Source organism: Pteropus alecto, unplaced genomic scaffold (genome assembly GCF_000325575.1).
Source record: "Pteropus alecto unplaced genomic scaffold, ASM32557v1 scaffold484, whole genome shotgun sequence".
Classification (NCBI taxonomy): domain Eukaryota; kingdom Metazoa; phylum Chordata; class Mammalia; order Chiroptera; family Pteropodidae; genus Pteropus; species Pteropus alecto.
This window is the reverse complement of record NW_006435778.1, coordinates 1,455,692-1,478,405: the sequence shown is the minus strand read 5'-3', so window position 1 is coordinate 1,478,405 and position 22,714 is coordinate 1,455,692. Positions and strand designations below refer to the sequence as shown.

Here is a 22,714-nt window from a genome sequence, read left to right as displayed (position 1 = left end):
TCCCTAGACACTGTTTAATAGTCTGGATCCCCCTTCCTTCAAGTTTCCCAAATGGTGTTCTTACTGACTTATAGGAGAATGGCTATGGCCAGATGTTTCAGGAGCCATTTTTCTCCCCCTTGCCACTTCTTTCTCAGCAGATTTATGGGAGATGTAGATACCGAGGAGGGCTGGATGAAATTCATATTTGGATTTTTTGGACTTTTTTTCTCCCTTCTGCAGGCCTTTACACATGTTCTCTGCCTGGAATGCTTTCTATCTCCTCTCTTGCCACAACACACGCACTCTAAATTCAGCTTAGCTTTCAAGTTATTTTCTGAGAGAGGCCTTCCTTGACCCTCTAATATGAAATTATATCCTTTTGTTTGCCCACATATGGTGGCCCCGCTCTCTTATTTACTCCCTCCTCTATTGGACTATAAGTTCCCTGAGAGCTGGGATCATCATTATATGTTTTGTTCATTTTATCCCCAGCACCTGCCCCAGTTATAGCCCACGGTGAGCAGGCAGTAGATATTATTGAATGGTTTAGATATTATTGAATGGTTAGGAGACCTGCAGCTCTTATTGCCTCGCAGGTAAGAGACAGTAGATTCAAAGCTCTAACAGTTTAAATCCTGTAACTGTGAGTCTGAGCTGATTCATGAGTGGGTATTATAAGAGCCTGAGTTTATAATGATTTTTCAGACTGCCACTGCATTATTTTTTAATTTATGTTTAGAAATGTTTTCAAGATTTTTCAGTAAACACCTGTTGCTGTAGCATGGCTGTAAGGAGCATAAGCTCTAGAGTTCAGACTGTAGTTTTCAGTGCCCAAAAGCTGTCTGATATTGGGCAATTTATCTAACCATCCTGAACTTCATTTTCTTTAGCTATAAATGTGACTGAATCTTTTCAGGGTTTTTCTTTTGTGAGAAATAAGATGTTTGTAAAGCATTTGATCTACTCCTTGAAACATAGTAGTAGCTTAATAATTTGTAAGTGCTGTTAACTATCATCATCATCACTTTCATATACATTTTTAGTAATACTCCTATGAGAAGTAATTTGGTCCTATAGCCTAAAAAAATCACATTTAATAACTTTGCAAGCATTCTACATTACTTATTTAAAGGAAATTTATGTAAAATGGAAATTGTTTAAAGACCACAAAATATCAAATGTTTTTGTTTGCATAATAGCTTGTAAGTCTAAAAGGAAACTAATAGTGGCACCCTAAATTTCTAGACAAGCCTCTTTGGAAGGACCACATGCAACTTTTTCTGATAATTCAGACAGGCCCTGTGTCTAGCCTTTTTTAGGTATCAACTTCTCCAAAAAAAATGGATGACTTAGAGGTGCGATAGGGACCCAGAAACCCAGCTAAGCTGTGCAGGGAAATGGAGTATATAAACTTTGGCAGATACTATTTACTGATTTTTGCAGCATTGGGTACCATTACTGAAATATAAAATCTGCCACTTGTCAGTATTCAGTCAGTGTTCCACCACTGCTTGATATTACTTATTGATTGAATGGGTCAAGAGATCAGTTTAACGCAGTTATGGGGCATGTGTTATGCCAAACACAGAAATAGGTACCAAGGCCCATATAAATGGGCGGCGGGGTGGGGAGGGAGAAACGCACACAATATCCCTACCCTAAAGGGAAGATAGACAAGTATTTATTATTCTCTCCTTACTGATAAGGCATTTTGAGAAACTTAAAACCTGTTAGGGAAAATCTGATTAGAAGCTGTGATCTTGAGAGAACTTATGAAAGCCTCATGTATATAATTTTTGCATTCATAAAAATCAAACAGTAAAGATAAGGCATTATATAAAAATATCATTGATATTATATATATATATATCTTAAATAAGATATAAACACTTGCAATAATGTACAAAGATCGTTAATTTCCATTTACCATCCCTCGCTTGTTAAAAACTTCAAGATTTTTTTTTCTTAATTTCAGTGAGAACATAGTATATTTATTTTGCTTTATTACAGATAACATGTTTATTAAGGGGCTTTTCTATATTCCTCTGCAAATGTTTAATGCTATTATGATTTTATGACAAATTATCGACTGTTATCTCTGCAATTCCGCTGTGTTTTGTGGAATATTTGAAATGGAAAACATTCTATGAAACTTCTCTTTAACCCATCCAGTTCACTGTAATAGTATTTCTCAAATTTCTCCCCAGTTCTTAAAGTTATATAGCCTTAATCCAGACTAGAATCAGTATATATCAGTGTGCTTCAGAATCATAGAGTCAAAGTTGTCACTTGGCTCTCACTTCTCAATCAGCCTAGTTCCCTCTCCACTAACAAATGTTGGTAGGCAGTTCTGACCCTATATTTCTTTTGCTTCCTTTGTTTTTCCCCAAGCTATACTTCAAAAACAGAACAAAAACAAAAACAAAACTTCTCCTGCTTGAGCTTCTGCTTGATCTATTTTCTCTTCTAAATTCCCCTCCCCTCCACTTTTTCCCCCTGCATGTATGTATGGAATCCATGCATACCCAAAACTGAAATTCTTGTGATTGAGGAAACAGGAAGTTATACAGCAGGAAGTTCAAATATGCTAGAATTCATACATCACAATGTGATAAGTACAATAATAGGAGCATGTACAACATATAGGGAGCAATTTAATGTCCCACAGGGAGATATATTTTAAAATACAGTATTACGTACAGACAAGATAATGGATATAAAATCAGATCTCTGGCTTACAAATGCATTACATTTTGATGTAGTCATTGAATTTTAGGGTGTATTATATATAACATGCTAAGCCCTATATGGGAAACAAAGATAATCAAGATTTGCTCTCAAGCTAATATCCAATGAATTGAGCTAGATAGTTTTGTAATTTACCAAGTTTTTATATCCATTTACAATCTAATAACATTTTGTGGATAGTTGCTTAAGATCATATCAGTGGTTAGTGGTAGAAACAGAACTTGAAGCCATACCTTCTGACTTCACAGCCTGGGCTTTCTTTTTTGAATTTAGTTTTTTATTTCTATCAAGGTTTTATAGGCCCATAGTTCAAAGAGTGATATAATTATCTAAGAGTCTTTCACAAGGCTGAAATCAAGGTATCATCCAGGGCTTAAGTCTCATCTGAAGGCTCAACTAGGAAAGGATTTCTTCTAATCACACTTTGTTGGCAGAATTTCAGTTCCGTAAGGACTGTTGGACTGTTGAAGAATCTCAGTTTTGAGCTGGCTGTTTGCTAGAGGCTGCCCTATTTTTTTTTAATCACTTGGGCCTCTCCAACATAAAAACTTGCTGCATCAAAGCCAGCAAGGGAGATAACCTTCTAGCAAGAAGGAAGTTAACAAACTTATGTAACCTAATCTCAAAAGTAACATTCATCACTTTTGCCACATTCTGTTGGTTAGAAGTCTCTAAGGCCAGCCCACACCCAAGGGGAGAGAATACAGAAGGGTGTGAATACTAGGAGGCAGTCGTCATTCTTAGAGCCTGCCTACCACAGCTGGTCTCACTAATATATCTAGGGCCTCAGCTTTCCATCTAGTCTCTTACCATACAGGAAGCTAGCCCAGGCTTGTTCACATGGAGGCAGCAGCAGGTTCTGAGAGTGAGAGAAGCTACAAGGTCTCTTGAAGCCTAAACTCAGAACTTGCACTGTGTCACTTCCTCTGTACTGTGTTATTCAAAGCTAGTCCCTAAACCAGTCTAGATGTAAAGGATAGGGAAATAAACCTAACCTCTTTTTTTTTCTGTGAGCACTTTTTTTCTTCGAAAATTTTTATTATGGTGAAATACACATAACTTAAAATTTATCATCTTGTTTAAGTATATCATTCAGTCATGTTGAATGCATTTATAATGTTGTATAACCATCACCACTATCCATATCCATAATTCTTTTCATCTCATAAAACTGAAACTCTGTATTTATTAAACAATAACTTTTCATTCTCCCCTCCCCCAGCCCCTGGCAACCACCATTCTACTTTGTATTTCTATGGTTTAGACTACTTTAAGTACCATCTATAAGTGGAATTATACAGTATTCATCTTTTTGTCACTGGCTTATTTCACTTAGTATAATACCCTCAGAAGTTCATCCGTGTTGTAGCATATTGCAAAATTTCCTTTTTTAAGGTTAGATAGTATTCTCTTGTATGTATATGCTACATTTTGCTTATCCATTAATCTATCAATGGGTAGGTGGATTGCTTCCACATTTTAGCTATTGTGGATAATGCTGCTATGAACAAGGATGTACAAATATCTCTTCAAGACTCTGCTTTCAATTCTTTTGGGTATATACCCAAAAGTAGAATTGCTGGATCATATGTTAATTCTATTTTTAATTTTTTAAGGACCTGTTTTCCATAGTGTCTATACCATTTTATAGTCTAGAACTTACTTGAAGGGAATAGCTGCAACAAATGTGTAACCCTTTTAATATACTATATACACTATTAGTTTGGATTTCCTAATATTTTGTTTAGAATCTTTGTATTTGTAAGTGAGTATGTCTGTAATTTTCCTTTCTCATGTCTTTGTCTAGTTTTGGCATCAGGGTCTCATAAAATTAGTTGGAATTCCCCATACGTGCCTGTCACAAGGGGAGGTGCACAAATGTATTTATTAGTTGAATGAATGAATGAGTAAATGACTATAGAGGAGACAGAAGGGTCAAAGAAGTAAGAAACAACTAGAAAAAATATGAATAGTTGAATATGACAATTTTTAAAAATGGAACTTCATAGTTTTAACTGCTTTCTTAACATAATTTGTGTGGTCTTTCTTCTTAGGATGAACATTCTAATGTCACTTCCTCTGTTCCCAAAGTGGAATTCACTTTGTTAAAGCAAAGCAAAAACTTTCTAAGTTCCTATAATTTATATCATATTCTGAGGTCCCAGTTACTATGGTAGCTACAAAGAAGCAAATACAAGGAGGGGGGCCTGAGAGTGAGGCGAATGTGACTGTAGTGAATGTGACTGTAGTGCACTGTAGTTGAAAAATTGACTTGTTGGGAATTATTGCTCCCAGGACATTTAGTAATTCAAAGTTTTTGCAGACCTAAGGACTTGGATAGGGTAAGCACTGCAAATTATGACCAAAAATAACATCTTTATGTTTCTTTTTGAAATATTGGCTCATAATCAGACCTTCGCAGACTGTTATATTCTCAAGTTTCCATGTAATGGATGAATGAATGAATTGATATATGTCAAAGCTGCTATGCAGCATTTGAAATTCTTCTCAATTTTTAGCTTTGATTGAAATTCTCTATAAAAGTTACCTTCAAATCAACATTAATTACCCTTCCTTCTTTGTAATTCACTAATCTTAAATATTGAAAAAAATAATATATAACTTTTTCGAATAGCTTCTCCCTATTCAGATTCAAATATTACATATGATAAGATGAACAGAAACCATCCAAAGGAATGAATATTTTAAGCACCTGAGCTAAACAGATTATACACATGGGTAATACATTTGGTTCTAGGTGTACAGGCAGCTACAGCCAGTGGGGAAACCTGTTCAATTATATAGTAGCCATTACCTATAGAAGGCAGATAAATTCATCTTTAGAGATAGCATTTTTCCTCAAGTTTAACTTACAGTTTCTCCTCAAAAGTTATTAAATCATTGCTTTATTTGATTGGCATGAGGATCAAATTAGAGCATGTGTTAACTTATTTAATCCTTATAACAAGCCTGTGAGGACAGCACTGTAATTATCCCCATTTTACAGATGAAACTGAGGAACTGAGAAGTTTAGTATCTTGTTCAAAGATGTACCACTAGTAAGTGGTATTCATACCCAGGTGGTCTGGTTTCAGAGGCTCTCTCTTACTAATTTCATTATGCTGCCTCTCTGTGAAAATGCTTTTGTACACTATAGATAGATACTGTACAGATCTTAGTAGCAGATTTTATTATTTCCAACACTACTAGATTTTATGGGAAATATAAAGGAATCATAAGCCTGTCTTTAAAGAGCTTATAATCTGGTTTGGGGGAAGAAATATAACACAGAAAAAAGCAATAATAGGACAGCATGTAAAATCACTGTCTCCCTGAGAACTTTGTACGTTTAGTAAATACATACCTTTTTTCTTTGAATGCTCCCAGACACAGCATAAAATCTGGTGCATAGTAGACATATAGGTAATGGTTAAATGTGGATGTCCTTCAATATATTATTCCCATTTTCACAGTAAGCAGACCTAGGTTATTATTTGCAGAGAAAGAATTCCCCGTACTTTCTTTCTGTGCCATGCAGGGGCTTGTGGTTCATCCTTCTAGTTGGTTAAGCAATACCTTGACTACCTTCTTTTTTTAACTTTTTATTTATTTTTTACAAATGAAAATTATATATGTTATATATTTAAGATATACAAGGTGATATTTTGATATATGTGGACACTGTGAAGTGATTACAACAATGAAACTAACGCATCCATCACATCCTTATGTTTTCATTTTTGAAATAATTTAACATTTACAGAATGGTTATAAGAATACTATAAATAAATTATATATCTTTTGGCCCAATTCTCCACATGTTATTATTTTTCTGAGCTATTTGAGAATAAGTTAAAGGCATCAATGTATATCCTCCTCCCTACCCCCACCCAAAAGGACGGTCTCTTAAAACAGTAAATTACATTGACACAATACTTTAATCTATAGACTTTATGCAGACTTCATCAGATAACCTAATAATAGCCTTTAAAGGCTTAAAAAAATTTTCTGACTGCCTTTGTTTTGAACATTGTGGTGAATATGTGCTACATAACACTCAATCCGGTATTTGGTTCCAAGAGAAATGTGAGCAGGTTCCCTGCCCCCCAGACTTAGGCATACAGGCAGGGCAAATGTCTCTGTTTGATTTTCCTTCTTTTGTATGATTCAGTGGAGCAGCGTGACTTCATTGGAGTGGACAGCACAGGAAAGAGGCTGCTCTTCATGGCTAATGAAGCGGACTTGGATGAAGAGCTGGTCATTAAGGGATCCATCCTGCAGAAGTAAGCCCTAGGGTTTTTCTTTTTGGCAATTCTTCTTGTCTTAAAACAAAATAAAACCACCCAGTGGATGGGAAAGAGGGGATGAAAACTGGATTATACTGTGTGAAATTGAGAAAAGTATGTGAATGTTTTCCCATGAGATAGGATGAGGGCTTTTCTTTACCACACAAGCTTAGCTTTTCCCTGTGTCTTTTCTTGCCAAGGTAGAGTCAAATCTTGCATAGGAGTGGTGCAAAGCAGCTGTGGGAAGAACAGGGAACAGGACTGTCTTTCTGACAATGTTATAGAACTTTCCTTTTTTTTAATTGTGGTGAGCATACAACATAAAATTCACCATCTTAATCATTTTTGAGTGTACAGTTCTGTAGTGTTCAGTATATTCATGCTATTATGAAACAGATCTCCAGAACTTTTTCATCTTACAAATTTGAAATTCTGTATGCATTAAACAACAACTCTCCTTCCTCTCCCTAGCCCCTGGTAACTACCATTCTACTCTATATTTCTATGAATTTGACCACTTTAGATACCTCATGTAAGTGGAATCATATACTATTTGTCTTTTTGTCACTGGCTTATTTCACTTAGTATAATGTGCTCAAGGTTCATCCATGTTGTAGCATGTGTCAGTATTTCCTTCCCTTTTACAGCTACATAATATTCCATTGTATGTACATTACCACATTTTCTTTCTCTATTCATCGGTTGATGGATATTTGAGTTGCTTCTTCCTCTTGGTATTGTAAATAATGCTGCAGTGAACATGGTATATGAATATCCTTTTGAGATCCTGCTTTTAATTCTTCTGGTTATATACCCAGAAGTAGGATTGCTGGATCATGTGACAGTTCTATTTGTAAGTTTTTGAGGAACCTCTATACTGTTTTCCTTAGTAGTTGTACCATTTTACATTCCCACCAACAGTACACAGGGCTCCAATTTCTCCACATTCTCACCAACACTTGTTATTTTCTGTTTTTTGAAAGCAGCCATCTTAATGGCTACACATAGGCAATCCAGTCACATTTTCTTCAATTAGCATATATTGAGTGCTTGCCCAGCATAGACCTTTTCATCAGAAGCCACCACACTCAAGAGTTTTGCTGCCCGATGCATGTAGATAGGAATAAATGTTTGAAGCCTAGATGAAATGAATGTGAAAGGAGTAAACTGAGAAAGAAAAATACCTTACTCATTGTTTTTGCCATCCAGTACAACAGGTTCGTACCTGTTGTATATTTTTCACAGTATATGTTTTAATGAAAATGAAGTTAAACTCTAGCTTCAGCTGGCCCAATTACCCACTATGGATTAGAGTTCTATATTAGAGCCTTGATTGTTTCACCTGTAAAAATAGGTTTAAGTGACCAAAAATTAGTAGACGTTATTATTGCTAAACAAACAACTCTTGAAAAACACATGCATATCACTAGCAGATTAAAGTGGCTATTAAAATGGCATCATAGACTTTCTATTACTAGTTCCTAATTAAATGTGAAAAATAATTTTAAAAGCTGGCAGAAATGTCAACAGCATCAAAGTAGGATAATTAAATATAATAAAGCTTAAAAATTGATGGCCAAGGAAAGAAATAAGATTCCTGTAAGGAACAGACAGGAATAAAGATAGGCTCCCAACTCTGTCTTATCACTACTCCCCAGAAGCCATACTGATGTATTAATGAAATCCTGCAAATTCACACTAATATCTCCAGATCTGTAAAGAAGCAAACTGAGTACATATCTGTATCTTTATCTTCTGACTGAGAATCAATGGGAGCAACTGCTGGGGAGTAATTGATAAAGCAGGGAAAATAAATGAGATTAACTTTTTTTTTCTTTTTCTTTTTCTTTTTTTTTAGTTTCAAGTATATAGTACATTGTTTAGACATTTATATAGTTTATAAAACGAACCTCCTAATTACTCTTTCTCTCCTCTGGCTCTCCACCTAGCCATTACATTAACACTAACTGCATTCCCTATGCCATGCTCCCCATCCTCATGACCATCTTATCAACTACTAATTTGTACATCTTTAATCCTTCACCCCATTCTCCTAGCTCCCCAAGCCCCCTCCCCTCTGGCCGTCACCAGATTGTCCTCTGTATTTGTGAGTCTATTTTGATTAGTTTGTTCTTTTTGTTCCGTAGATTCCACATGTAAGTGAAATCATATCATATGGTATTTATCTTTCTCTGTCTGACTTATTTCACTCAGCATAATAACCTCTAGGTCCATCCATGTCATTGCAAATGATAGGATTTCTTTTTTTTTTTAATGCCTGAGTAATATTCCATTGTATATATGAAACATAACTTCTTTATCCAATTGTCCGTTGATGGGCATTTAGGTTGCTTCTATATCTTGGCTATTCTGAATAGAGCTGCAGTGAACATAGGGGCACATAGATTTTTATGAATTATTGTTTTGCTTTTCTTTGGATAAATACCTAGAAGTACAATTGCTGGGTCAAAAAATATATTCTTTTTTTTTTTTTAAGATTTTATTTTTTTACTTTTTTTCTCCTTCCCCCCTCTTCTCTTCTCCCTGGTAACCACTATCTATTTTTAAATTTTTGAGAAGCCTTCAGACTGTTTTTCATAGTGACTGTACCAATTTGCAATCCCACCAACAGTGTATGAGGGTTCCCTTTTCTCCACAGTTTCACCAAGATTTGTCATTCTTTGATTTATTGATGATAGCCATTCTGACAGGTGTGAGGTGATACCTTATTGTGGTTTTAATTTGCATTTCTTTGATGATTAGTGGCCTTGAGCATCTTTTCATATGTCTATTGGCCATCTATATTGCCTCTTTGGAGAAATATCTGTTCAGGTCTTCTGCCCATTTTTTAATTGGATTATTTGTTTTTTTGTTGTTGTATGAGTTTTTTATATATTTTTGGATGTTAACCTCTTATCAGATGTATCATAAGCAAATATCTTCTCCCATTCAGTCAGTTATCATTTCATTTTGTTGGTTTCCTTTGCTGAAAACTTTTTAGTTGATATAGTCCCATTTGTTTATCTTTTATTTGTTTGTTTCCCTTGTTCGAGGAGATATGTCTGAAAATAAATTACTAGTAGCGATATCAGAGAGATTATGCCTATGTTTTCTTCTAGAAATTTATGGTTTTGAGTCTTACATTTAAGTCTTTAATCCATTTTGAGTCTATTCTTGTAAACGATGTACAAAGGTGATCCAGTTTCTTTTTTTGCATGTATCTGTCCAATTTTCCCAGCAGAGTCTGACTTTTTAACAGAAACAAAAGATCTAAGTCTTAACAGTGAATAAGTGAAATAATACAAAGCTGGAGACTTACTCCTCCATAAGAATGGAATATACACCTAAATTATGTGGAACGAAACAACATATAACTGAATCTCCAGAAAGTGAAATATTCTAACAAAGACCTTACAGTACCTTAATTGTGTTCACTATATCCCTTCCATTCCATCCACTTACATCATTCCCTGAAGCCATAGAAAAGTACATAGAATACAAAATAACGGCATTCACGTGATAGTTGGTCTCAGATACGGAGGATGAGAAACAAGAACTTATCTGTATTATATCAAAACAAATAAAACAAGCACGAACAAGACCGAAAGAATCAGCCTGTCAGCTGTGCAAACATACAGCAAACAAAATGAAAGCAAGAAAAATGACATGCAAACGATAATCTACCTGAAAAAAAAACATAATGAATAGAAATAATTTATTTACAGCTACACAACTCTTTAACTATAAAACAACTCATTAAAATGTGACTTTAATAAATAAAAGTTCAATGATGAGGTGATAATACAAAATGAAATTAAAGAAGATATTATAAAACTAAGAAAATAAATTGAGGACCAAATAACTTAATTACAGAATTAATAAATAGCAAAGAACAGAATGGACACCACTGAAAATCAAATTATTGACATAAAGGAAAGGTTTGAGATAGTGATTTAGATGAAAAAGAAATTATTTAAAATTACAGGGACTCTAGTAGAAATAAAAGGCAAAGATGATTCAATATAATTAACGTCTCTCAAATAAAGAACTGACCACGTAACCAAAAGATGCGTTCAAAGATATACAGACTTCTTGGTAAAGAAATTTCATTTAAGGATTTCAATATAAAGGTAGAAGGACTAAGGAAATATGATGACTTCTAAAACCCCACTAAAACAATAGTAAAAGGGTTTTAGAAAGATGTAAATTCAGAAAGCTAAAGAAGATGAAAAGGGGAAAACAGCAACAACTAAAGTTTGGAATCAGGAAAGCAGGACAGTTTAACATACCTGAGAGAACCAAGTGCTAAGCCCGCAGTGGGGAAAGCTGAGATGCAAACCAGTTCACACTACAAAACTCTTTTAAAGTCAAGATTCAACAGCACCAAGTATTTTAGAATCATAGACTGTCACAGCTAGAAGATCATTAAGTCCAGTCTCCTATATTTCAGATAATGATACTGCAAGGCAGTATCTAGAAGTGAGGCTAAAAACAGGATTACGTGAAAGTCACTCCCTATTTCTCCTCAATCCTTGCTGCTCACCTTAGGCAATCTCTAGTCTACTTTATGTCTATATATTTGCCTACTCTGGATATTTCATATAAATGTAATCATACACTATATGACTTTGGTGACTGGCTTCTTTCACTTAGCATAATGTTTCAAAGGTTCATCTATGTTGTTCTATGTTATGTCAATGTTTAGTTCCTTTTTATTGTTGAATAGTATTCTATTGTATATACCTAGTGATCCATTACTTATCAGTTGTTTTTGACACTTGATTTTAAATCATCTTTTTTTCACCAGAATTTTGAAAGGCCCCCAAAAGAGCGTAAAGCATACTTATTTCCTTAGATGCCTCCTCTACAAGTTAAAGAGACATGACCAACACTATAAAAGAGAAAAATAGACACCCATCATTTACTTGTTGGATTTAATTAGAAAAAAAAAAATACATAAACATGTCAGGCTGTTAGGCTTTTTAAAAACTATTTGTTACCAAATTTGGGCAAATAGTTGATATGGGGGTAGTGATTTGTCCGTGGAATCATTTAATTTCACATTGTCTTTTAATGTTGTTGCTTGAGTTTGGGGCTGCAAGCAAGCTTGAAGTTCTAAAGAGAAGTATTTATAAATTCAGTCATATTTGTCTTCCTCATGAACTCTGGGAAGGGTATTGAGTTCTTGATATCTCTGGTGTCAGAGGACTGTGGAGTAAACTGCCATTCATATCAAAAGACTATTCCCTATGTACTTATGGTTGCAGTCTGAGTGCAGTCAAAATAAAGCTTTTTTCCTAAGTGTGAAGTCAAGCCTCAGGGATGCTAGAGTTCTCTCCTTTCACTTAGGTGGTCATCAGAGAGAGCCTTCTCTTCCTAGGACATCAGGAAAGGATGATGATGACGGTGGTGGTGGTGGTGCTGCTGCTGCTGCTGCTGCTAGCAACTATCATTTTTCAAATTTTGTGTCAGGCATTGTGTTAAAGACTTTGTATAATCCTTACAAAAACTCTGTGAAGTAGATACTATTATATACCATGTTACAGATGAGAAAATTGAATGAAGATTTAGTTAGAAATAAGAAATCTCAGTAAATATTTGTTGAACAAATGGGAAATCACCTAGTGACCAGCTATGATTGAGGGTCTGAAATCTAGGGCTTTGGCACTTTATGATGAATGTTGGGGTATAGAACAAGGATGCGCAGTTTTTCTGTAAAGGATTAATAGTAAATATTTTAGACTTTACAGACCATATGTTCTCTGTTGCATTTATTCAACTCTGCTGTTATAACACAAAAACATCCATAGATGTGTAATAAGTGAGTGTGGCTGTGTTCCAATAAAACTTTACAAAAACAGGCCACAGGGCCATCCAACTGGTAGGCTGTAGTTTGCCAGCCCACCGAAATTCTTCTTTTTTTTTTTTTTTTAACCCTCTCCATAAAACGTAGCTACTATGGGACCTTGTTAACACAGGTTGTTTCTTATAGCAGTCAGGATATAGCTGGATCTGGTTGTTTCTTATAGCAGTCAGGATATGGCTGGATCTGGAATTCTTTCTGTGAAGAAAAAAGTAAGGGTTTGTTATGAATTTTTAAATTTTTTTCTAAATCCTTTTATCAAAAATCAAATTTTAAGAACTAAAAGAGGTTTCTTTGTATTTTAGAAAAGCTCACCAATAGATGGAATTAAATAATATCTCAATGTATTGAAAATATGATCTTATTTGTAGATATTTTAGAATCATAGACTGTCACAGCTAGAAGATCATTAAGTCCAGTCTCCTATATTTCAGATAATGATACTGCAAGGCAGAAGAAGAAGGGTTTGTTCCATATTAATTTATCTAATTAGGGACAGGACTGGACCTTTTGCGTTAAGTTCATGCTTTGTACTTTTCAGGAGCACATTGTTCAACTGGCAAATGTTTATCAAGTTTCCTGCTTTGGTCAAACCACTGTTTAGGTATTTAAGGAGATTATTAAGGCAGGAGACTATCTCAACGAGTTTATTAGCCTTGGTGGAAGACAAGCGTATGCATATAAAAGATTAACAAACAATAGCAAACAATATCAGATACAATTATGGCCAACAGTGTTCTAAGAATTCAGAGGAGGTATCAATCCCCAGGGGCTGAGGTGCTCAGGAAATGTAATAGAATAATTTGGACTTGAAGGATGGATTTGGATTCACATGGAAAGACGTGGGAAGCTGAGTCCTGTATGGGGAGAATGCTGCAAGCAAAAGTGGGGAGACAGAGTGTTTGAGACTTGTTGCAGAACAGTTTGGCCCAAATAGAAGTTCCCTCTTGGGGAGAACTAGGGGAAAAGACTGGAAAATTAAGTCAGTACAAAAAAAGAGGGCCTTGAATACTGGGGAATTTTTAAAGAGGGAAGTGATGGCTCATGTTCAGAATTCTGGAAAGATAATCTGATAGCAGTATGCAAGATAGATTTAAAATATAAGACTTGAAAAGTATTGCAGTGTTGTATTGCTAGATTCACACACAAGACTTCAAAGGGTAAAGGGATCGTGTCCTTTGATATGCAGAAAGAAGAACTAATTGTGATTATCTATTATTATGTGAAACAAGGGACCTTACTCATTTATACATCCATCAAGTACTAATGTTCATGCTTTGCTCTATATTAGCGTGGGCAGGCTTAGACATTAAGTTCTTAGAAGCTAGTCGTTTGTTTATATAGTTACAGCTAGAGGGCGGAGATTGTCTCCTGCTTTCTTTTTAACCTCCTTGGTTAGCTTATGGCTAGCTAGCTTATGGCTAGTTAGCTTATGGCTCCATATAGTGGACTATTAATAAATGCCTTAGTCCCAGTGGACCCTGCCCAAAAGAGCAAGGTTTGGACATGATGAGAGCAAAGAAGATGGACATAGCCAGAGGTAAGGTAAAAATACAGAGCAAAAGGAGGTGTATTTTCCCCTCAGAGCTATTGAGCTGGGGGCCTTGGGTAAGCACTGGGGCTATTAAGACCAAATCTTCTAACATTTCCTAAGACTCATTTTTGGTTGTTGGCAAGTTTTTTCCTCCATTCTTCTAACTTGCAATCTACACCCCAGTGGTTCAGGATCTTTGGAGTCTACGTAGTTGTAATAGGGCAGCTGGCTGGATAAATGAGCAGTAAAATGTTCTTCCCCCTCATTCCTATGACCCTCGGGGGCATTGTGCTCCTCCTGGCCTCAGTGAGATGGTGAGAAAAACTAATTAGATTCAGATTTTCAAGCACTTTTGAATATGAGAATATAATACTTCCTATATTTTTTTAAAAACTGTATTTCCAAAGGCGGGGGCTAATTCCTAAAGGGCAAACACAAAAGTTATCTTAGAAAAGGCCTTTGTGTATATATCTGGGAGAGTCAGAAAACTCTTGTTTTAAAGTTTTCTTACTTTTGTACTGATTGTTGGAGAAAGAGACAGTGATGAGGGAATATACATCCTGTCTGTACATTCCTTCTGAGAGAGCATGAAGTGTTTGCCTGATTGTAAGAGAATGTTCTGTTTCTTTGGGCCTCAGGCATATTTGGTCCTGGAAAGTGAGATGGTGTAAGACGCTTGTTGGAGTGGGAGTCCTGGTACAGAGCTGTGCAGTCAGCAGGTAGTGCTGGTAACTTTACTCCAGATTCTTACTACCTCAGTGCATTCAGAGAAAGCACAACACCTCTCCCACATGTTAAATCGATTCATTACTGAATCGCATAGGAGACACATTATACATAGTAGGAAAGAATGCTGCTGGTAGAAAGAGCATGGTACTGGAAATTCAAGTCCAGAGAATTTAGAATTTAGTCTTGAGACAACCAGCTATATCACCTTGAGCAAATTACTTTGCTTCTCTAAGCCTTAGTTTTCCCAACTAAAATTGGTTTAGTTCTTTAAAGACCCCCCCTCCACAGACACAGCTCTAAAATTCCTGTTGTATTTCTGAAAGACATGTGTTTTTAATAATTCATAAGTAAAAGATATTTGTGCCAAGTATTTAATAAGAAAATCATGTAGCTTTTCTCCAGTGTTATGTTGTTTTCTTTTGAATACTTGTCAAGGTTTTTTACCGGAAGGGTAATGAAAATATTAAAACAAGCTTCTAAAAGTTATCTTTAAAATGGAATAAAATGTTCACATGTTAATCTTGGAAAGTTTAGACATTTACCTTTGGCAAGATAAGGACTTAAACCTTGAAGATCACAGCTAGATCTGTCTTTTGGGGATCACAGATGATGGGAAATGGGTTTACATTCTTATTTTCCCAGTGATATGGAAAGTCTTGAAATACTCTTTATCCAAATTAGTATCCTTACTGCTGCAAACCAGCCATTAATAAGGTACTTCTCTAATTTTGCAGTTTTTACTGAGAGGGAGTACAGAGAGACGTGTGGAAGTCGAGGTCAAGAACCTTTCCCAATGTATCTTGTCCAGCATAGGCAATGAGACTTTTATTCTTACTCTTAACTCTCACTTCTATAAAGACATATAGAGGCTCTTTGTGAAAGAACTTCCATGTCACCATCCTTAAGCCGATTCCTGATCATTTAAGGGCTTCTGCAGTACTCAGCTTTCCCTATAGCTGGTTTAGATTTCAGCTTTCTTAGATATACTAAATCTGTTACCACTATCCTTTCTAGCTTTAAAAATTTTGTTACTGTCCTCTCTTTTCCTAATATTAGTGCTTGAGAGTTATGCCTTTTAAGAAACAATAACAAAACCCTTTACTGTCACTTTAATGAGCATTCAAAAGGAATAAGGGTTAATGCCTGTATTTAATCTGCCATTTTACCTAGAATCCTGTTTCCTAGATATAATGAGTTCAATTTCATTATATCTTTCAGCCCCTGACCACCCTTTTCTCCCTCCTCTTTCTCTCCTTCATTTTTTCTTCATCCAGTCTAGACCCTATGGCACATTACCTCAGGCATTTCCTTCCATATCCTCACTCACTTTCCTTTTGCTGTATCTGCCCTCAGAACCTTCAACTTTGCATTACTCTGACATCTACTTTGTCTACTTCTACATCTGTTCTATTAAAGTCTTCAGGAGAAATATTATGCAGTGTTGTAAATTGGCATCACTATGAGTTCATGGCTCCAATCTTAGCTGATCCCTCAGACCACCCTGCAATTTTACACCTGCCCTGGGACCACCTTTCCATTTCTCTCAGCAGCTGTTCTCAAACATCACCAATTTCCTGTTTCAGAAAATGATCCTGCCTCCTCCTGCAAGAAACTCCTAGCTAACAGATATTGATTTCCCTGGCATACTACCCCATACGCATGATTTTATCTTTACCCAGACCCACTTTCATTTCCTTTTCTCTAGCCCTACAGAAAGAAGATTCCATCCTCCTATTTAGGACCAGTTCCTTCACTTATATCTTTTACCCCATTTTCCTTTGCCTCCCCTGGAAACTTGCTCCATCAGTTTTTCCAACACTGTCCCGAATTTTCTGCTTTGCTTGCTACTACTTCTTTCTCCTACACCTGTAAACACATTGCTTTAGGATAAAGCACAAATTCCTAAGGCCCTCAGTCATCTAACCATGCTTACCCCTCCAGCCTTATATATTACCATTTCACCAGTATAACCCCATACTCAATACTCTGCCATATAGCTATGGAGAGTTGCTTATAGTTCTCTGACTTCTACATTCTTTTTTACACCTCTGTACTTTTATTTTCACCATTCCTAGTACTCCTTCAACTAAAGTTACCCTTCTCTCCCTGGCTAAATGCCTATTCTTCTTTCAAGACTCAGCTCATATAGCACTTCTCTGTGAAACTTTTTTGGACTCTCTTCGCACTAGGCAGAATTGACCCTTCTTCCTTTGTGCTCTCCTGTATACTGTAGAGATTTCTAGATAACATCTATAACCCTTTATTGCTCTGGATTATGAGTTATGCGAGGATAGCGATTGTGTTTTATTTGTCTTTGTAACCCTAGGATTTAATGCATGACCTAACATATATAGTAGGAGCCCAATAAGTTTGTTGGAAGAAGACATTAATGGAGCCAGAGTGTCACCTTCTGTTTGAATATACCTTGGCATGGAGTTTTTATGGGCAGAGCCAAGTGAGACCTTTTAATCTTGTATATTGGAGAACGGGCTGAAACAGCATCATTCCTACCACATTCTTTTGGTTAAAGCAATGTCAAGGCCAGCCCAGATTCATGAGGTGGGAAAATAAGCTCTACCTTTTGGTAGGAGGAGCTGCAAAGTCACTTTACAGAGGGATGTGGGTACAGGGAGGGGAATAATCATGGCCATTTTTGAAAATTATTTAACACAGCCCTAACTACCAAAGAGTTTTAAGTAGGTGAATGACATGATCAGATTTGCCTTTTGAAAAGATGTCTCTGATTATAATGTGGAGAATGGACTAGAGTTGGGTAAGAGAAGAGGTAGAGAGACCAGGTAAGGGAGAGTATTGTAGTAATCCAAGTGAGAAATAATTATAACTTGGACTAGGGTATTAAAAGTGGGAATGGAGAAAAGTGGATAAATTACAGAAGGATTGAGTAGGTAAAATCTGAGGACTTGGTATATGATTGAACCTTAGGATGAGATGTAGAAAGGTGTCAGAATGACTCAGATTTCTGGTTTGAGCAACAGGATAGATAATAAGATAGGGAACACTGTCTGTGAAGGTGAGATCCAAAGTTCAGTGTGGGATATGCTGAATTTGAGGTGCTTTTAAGACATCTAGGTAAAGATGTCAGTAGGAAGTTTCCTATATGTAATTGGAGCTGAGAGGGAGGCTAGGACTATGCTTAAGATAAAAATTTGTAATCATTGACATATAGATAGTGACTGAAGACGTGAACATGGTTGAAGTCACTTAGAGAACATAGAATGAGAAGAAAAGAGGGTTAGGAACAGGCTGAGCCAGCTAGAAGATGATGAGCTTCCAAAGGAAACTTAAAGCAGAGAGAGAGAAAAGGAAAACCAAGAGAACATAATGTCGCAGAAGCCGGAAGGAGGAAGTAGCAGTAGTGTTGAATGTGGTCGCACAGTTAGGTAAGATGATAATTTAAAAATGTTCACTGTATTTTGCCAAAATGGAAGTCATTAGTGACCTTTTTAAAGTGGCTAGAGTGGAAGATGATGAATGATGATAGCAAGTTGGAGCATTCTTTTGAGAACTTTCGCTGTGAAGGATAGGAGAGAGATAGGACTAGAGGAGGAAAAGGATTTTTTAATTTGAGAGAAACTGAGAACCTTTTAAGGTTACATGAGCCATATTTCACGTTAGGCAGTCCCTCAGGGTACAACATGTCTCTCTAATGCTACTGTGGGAGTTATTTTGGGAGGGGATCCTCACCCAGCTGGATAATAGCTGCTACCCTGGCTATAGGAGGCCTCACTGTCAGAGTGGGGCTAACCGTCTCGTTCAGTAGTTTGTCCCATTTCTACCCCTGTCTTCTCACTCCCTACTGTGCGCCTAAGCTTGCCAGCTCTCCTAGACCTATCAGGAATATCCCGAAGTATACCCAGACTCATCAGGACCCTGCTAAAGTCTCCTAATATGTGTTTCTGATGGGTCTATACCTCTTATTGAAATATATACTCTTTTAGGATATTCAGTAGGTATTGTTTAGTGCCTGCCACATAAGGCAGTACTGTGGACACTATGCTTATGTGACGATCAAGTCACAAATCCTCCTTCCCTGAAAGAGGTGATAGATATACACAATGTAGAATAGAACATGAGTACTGTAAGAGGTTTTCTGAAGAAATTCTGTAAGTATTTAGAAAGGAAAAAAAAATCTCACTAGATTAGGAGAATCAGGGAAATTTTTAAGGAGAAAATGACATATGAAGCTGGAGCTTTAAAGATTTTTACTTGTTGGGAGTTGTGAATGCACATGGGTAGAGGCAGGCATTTGAGAAGGAACTGCAGGAACAAAGGCACAGGAAATGTAACAGTTACTCAGTTTCTCTGAGGCACAGAGTATAATATGAAAGGTTTAGTATAAGCAAAGGGGAATCTTCAGAGGTTTACAAACAATGAAGTGATTACTAGATCAGAGCTTTGTTTCAGTCATTGTTATTATCCAATATAGTTCAGTGCCTAGCACATATCTGGCACTCAGGAGAAATTTATTTCCCCAGCTGTTCAACCCCTAAGTGTGGGGAGTGCCCTAGCAGGTTGTCTTATAATGTCTTGAGTTTGATATGACTTTAGCCATGCAAGAGCTGGAACCAAACATTGAGGAATGAACCCCTAAGTGATCCTTCATTGAGCCTTTGCCTCTGGCCACCTACCTAACCAGCTTGGAACTGGACCTGAAGACAGTAGGAATATTACTTTGTGTTCCTGAAAGAATTGAGAACTGAAAGGGAGACCTACTGAAAGGTCATATTAGCTAGGCCAGTGGGACTTAGTGGAGTACAAATTAATATGTCAGTTTTCATCCAGTTTCTATAGCAGGTGGTAATTTTTTTAAATAAAATTCTTCAAATATAATGGACCAGTCAGCTTGGAAGAATAACTTGAGAGAGATAACTCTCTTTCCTGGGCTTGTCTTTGAGTAGGAGCCCTTTGTCAGTGGGGGTGTGTAGATTGCTATCTAGAGCACCTTGTATGGAGCATGAGGGGTGTTCCAGGCCTCAGTAGGTTCCAGCATTCCAGGTTGGGATGGCAGGGAGGGTGCATAGCAGTGTGATTCTGCCTAGGAAAGCTTTGCTGACTCCTGTGTTAATGTTAGACCTGTGGTTCTCATCAGTCTATGTGATAGTTTGTGTGTGTGTGTGTGTGTAATTCCAGCTCAGCTAAGTTAGTACAGTTAATGCACTGCTTAATGACGGGGATACATTCTAAGAAATGTGTAGGTAGGTGATGGTTACATTGTGTGAACATCATACAGTGCACTTACACAAAACCTGGATGGTATAGCCTACTACACACCTAGGTTATATGAATATAGCCTATTGCTCCTAGGCTTCAAGCCTGTACAGCATGTTACTGTACAAAACAACATGAGTTTATATCAAGTACAAGAGAAAACAGTGCAGTCAAGAGACACAGTAAGCAGAAAATGTGTGAGGCTGCTGCTAGTGTAACATGGCGTACTGTTTTATAGCAGACTTTTTTTATAAAAATGTAGAAAGTACACTAAAATAATGACAAAAAGCATAGTACAGTAAATACAGAAACCAGTAACATGGTCATTTATTATCATTATCAAGTATTACATACTGTACATAATTGTATGTGTTTACTTTTATACGACTGGAAGCACAGTAGTTTGTTTACACCAGCATCATCACAAACATGTGAGTAATGTGTTGTGCAAAGACCATATGATGGCTACGACATCACTAGGCCATAGGGATTTTTTAGCTCCATTATAGTCTTATGGAAACACAATTGTGTATGCGGTGTGTTGTTGACCGAAACATCTTATGCAGCACCATGAATATATTTCCTTTAAACAATAAGTTTCCATGGTTTTCCATCACTCAAGAGACAAAATCCCAATTCTTTACCTTGATATCTAAGCATCATAGAAGGCTTTCCATGATATGGCCCCTGGCTGCCTCTCCAGCATTAACCTTTACCATTGTATCCTGTGATTTTTTTTTTTCATACCTGTTTACATTTGTGTACACTAGTTCCTCAATCTGAAATATCCTTTTCGCGCTTTGACTGCCTAGCAAATTTCTCCTTGTCTTTTAGAACCAACCCAAGCTTTGTGACCCCTGAGAAACCTTATCCTATGCTTTCTCCCTTAGATATCTCATTGCATCCTTTTCTGTACTAGGTCTACATTATTATGTACACCACAGTATACTATAAAATGTTTTCTAGTATATAGTCTTCCCCACTAGGTTGTGAGCTCCTAAGGGCGACATCTGTTTATTTCAACTCTGAGTCGCTGATACCAAGCAGAGTACTTAGCCCATAATTATAATAGTTATCATTTAATAAGTGCCTAATATGACTTCAAGTAATTTCTAATCATCCTAATAACTCTGCAACAGGTCAGTAATATGAAGATCTTCACGTTTGTTGAATAAAATATACTTGATCTTAGCCAAAAGGCCGAGAAGCGATTGTCAAATAAAATTAATGAATATATTATCTAAGACTAAAAATTGCAGTTATTTTCTGACTTTCTTTTAAGGGATGGAACTTTTCGTGTTAGTGAACTCTTATATAGAAACCTGAGATATAAAAACATAGAACATGGGGTTATTCTGGTTCAGGCTTCCCTTAACAGTTCCTGAAGCACAAAACTCTAGGACTCACTGAAGCACATACTTCTTTTTATAACAAGGAAACTAGCTTGAAGAAACACTGCCATATTTAGTAGCCAGGCCAGAACTGGAGCCCTGACTCTTAGTCCATTGCTCTTTACCACACCAAGCTGCATTTCAACTTGAGAATCTTTGACATAGCCTCAAACCTCTCCAGCCTCATCTTGTACATCTCCCCCATCTTGTGTTCTGTGTTTTATCAGTACTGGGTGTCGGTAATTCCTCGCACTCATCAATATGCCTCAAGGTCCTGGCACCTACTATTTTCTCTGCCCAGCATGCCCATCTCAGTTTCTCTACCCCTTTCACCTGGCTAACCCCTACTCTTCCGTCAAGTCTAAACTTAAAGGAAAGCTTCCCATCATCTTCCAGCCGGAGCGAGTTCCCCTGTTATATGCTTTTATAGCATTCTGTGCTTGTCTTTCACAGTTATTGCACACTTGGAATAATTTATTTTCCATTAAACTAGAACCTTCATGCAGGAGTCATATCCATTTCGTTCACCACTCTATCCCAAGTGCCTGGCATATAGTAGATATTCAGTAAATGTAGGCTAGGGGACTGTCAGCTAGAGGAGTGAGGTGATTTCTTCTGTTTTCCATCAGTACAATGAGGAGTGGTACTTGGAACTCTTAAGAGCTCCTTCAACTCTGGCAGTCTCTCTCTGTGTGCGGCTTTGAGTCCAAGGCTTTTACTTCAGGACAGCTGCTTTTCTCAGAGAAGGCCTGAATGCCAGTGCTGCCATAGCCCATTCTGCTGCATAGGCAGACCTTGGTTTGGTAACTCCACATTGAACTCCTAACAACCAACAGCCTATCATTCCTGCCATTTACAGTACCATCAAGATCAGGCATTTGAGGTGGTATGGAAGGTGCCTTTTTGTAAAACAACTACCAGGTAGTTATGCAACAGGTGCTTGCCCCTAGAT

At 36.8% G+C, this 22,714-nt stretch overlaps 1 protein-coding gene and 1 long non-coding RNA gene across 4 annotated transcripts in view; one reads left to right on the top strand and one right to left on the bottom strand.

Moving 5' to 3' along the window:
• Nucleotides 1-22,714, top strand: part of EIF2B3 (eukaryotic translation initiation factor 2B subunit gamma) — a 98,671-nt gene that overhangs the window by 35,057 nt on the left and 40,900 nt on the right. For all 3 annotated transcript variants that reach the window (XM_015588975.2, XM_006911417.3, XM_015588974.2), the window contains exon 5: nucleotides 6,902-7,013. In XM_015588975.2, coding sequence (XP_015444461.1) covers nucleotides 6,902-7,013 — 112 coding nt within the window. The remainder of the gene's footprint in view (nucleotides 1-6,901; nucleotides 7,014-22,714) is intronic.
• LOC107195626 overlaps nucleotides 11,787-22,714 on the bottom strand; it is a 74,261-nt gene continuing 63,333 nt past the window's right edge. Inside the window, exon 4 of the long non-coding RNA XR_001516827.2 lies at nucleotides 11,787-13,077. This is a non-coding gene — a long non-coding RNA (uncharacterized LOC107195626). The remainder of the gene's footprint in view (nucleotides 13,078-22,714) is intronic.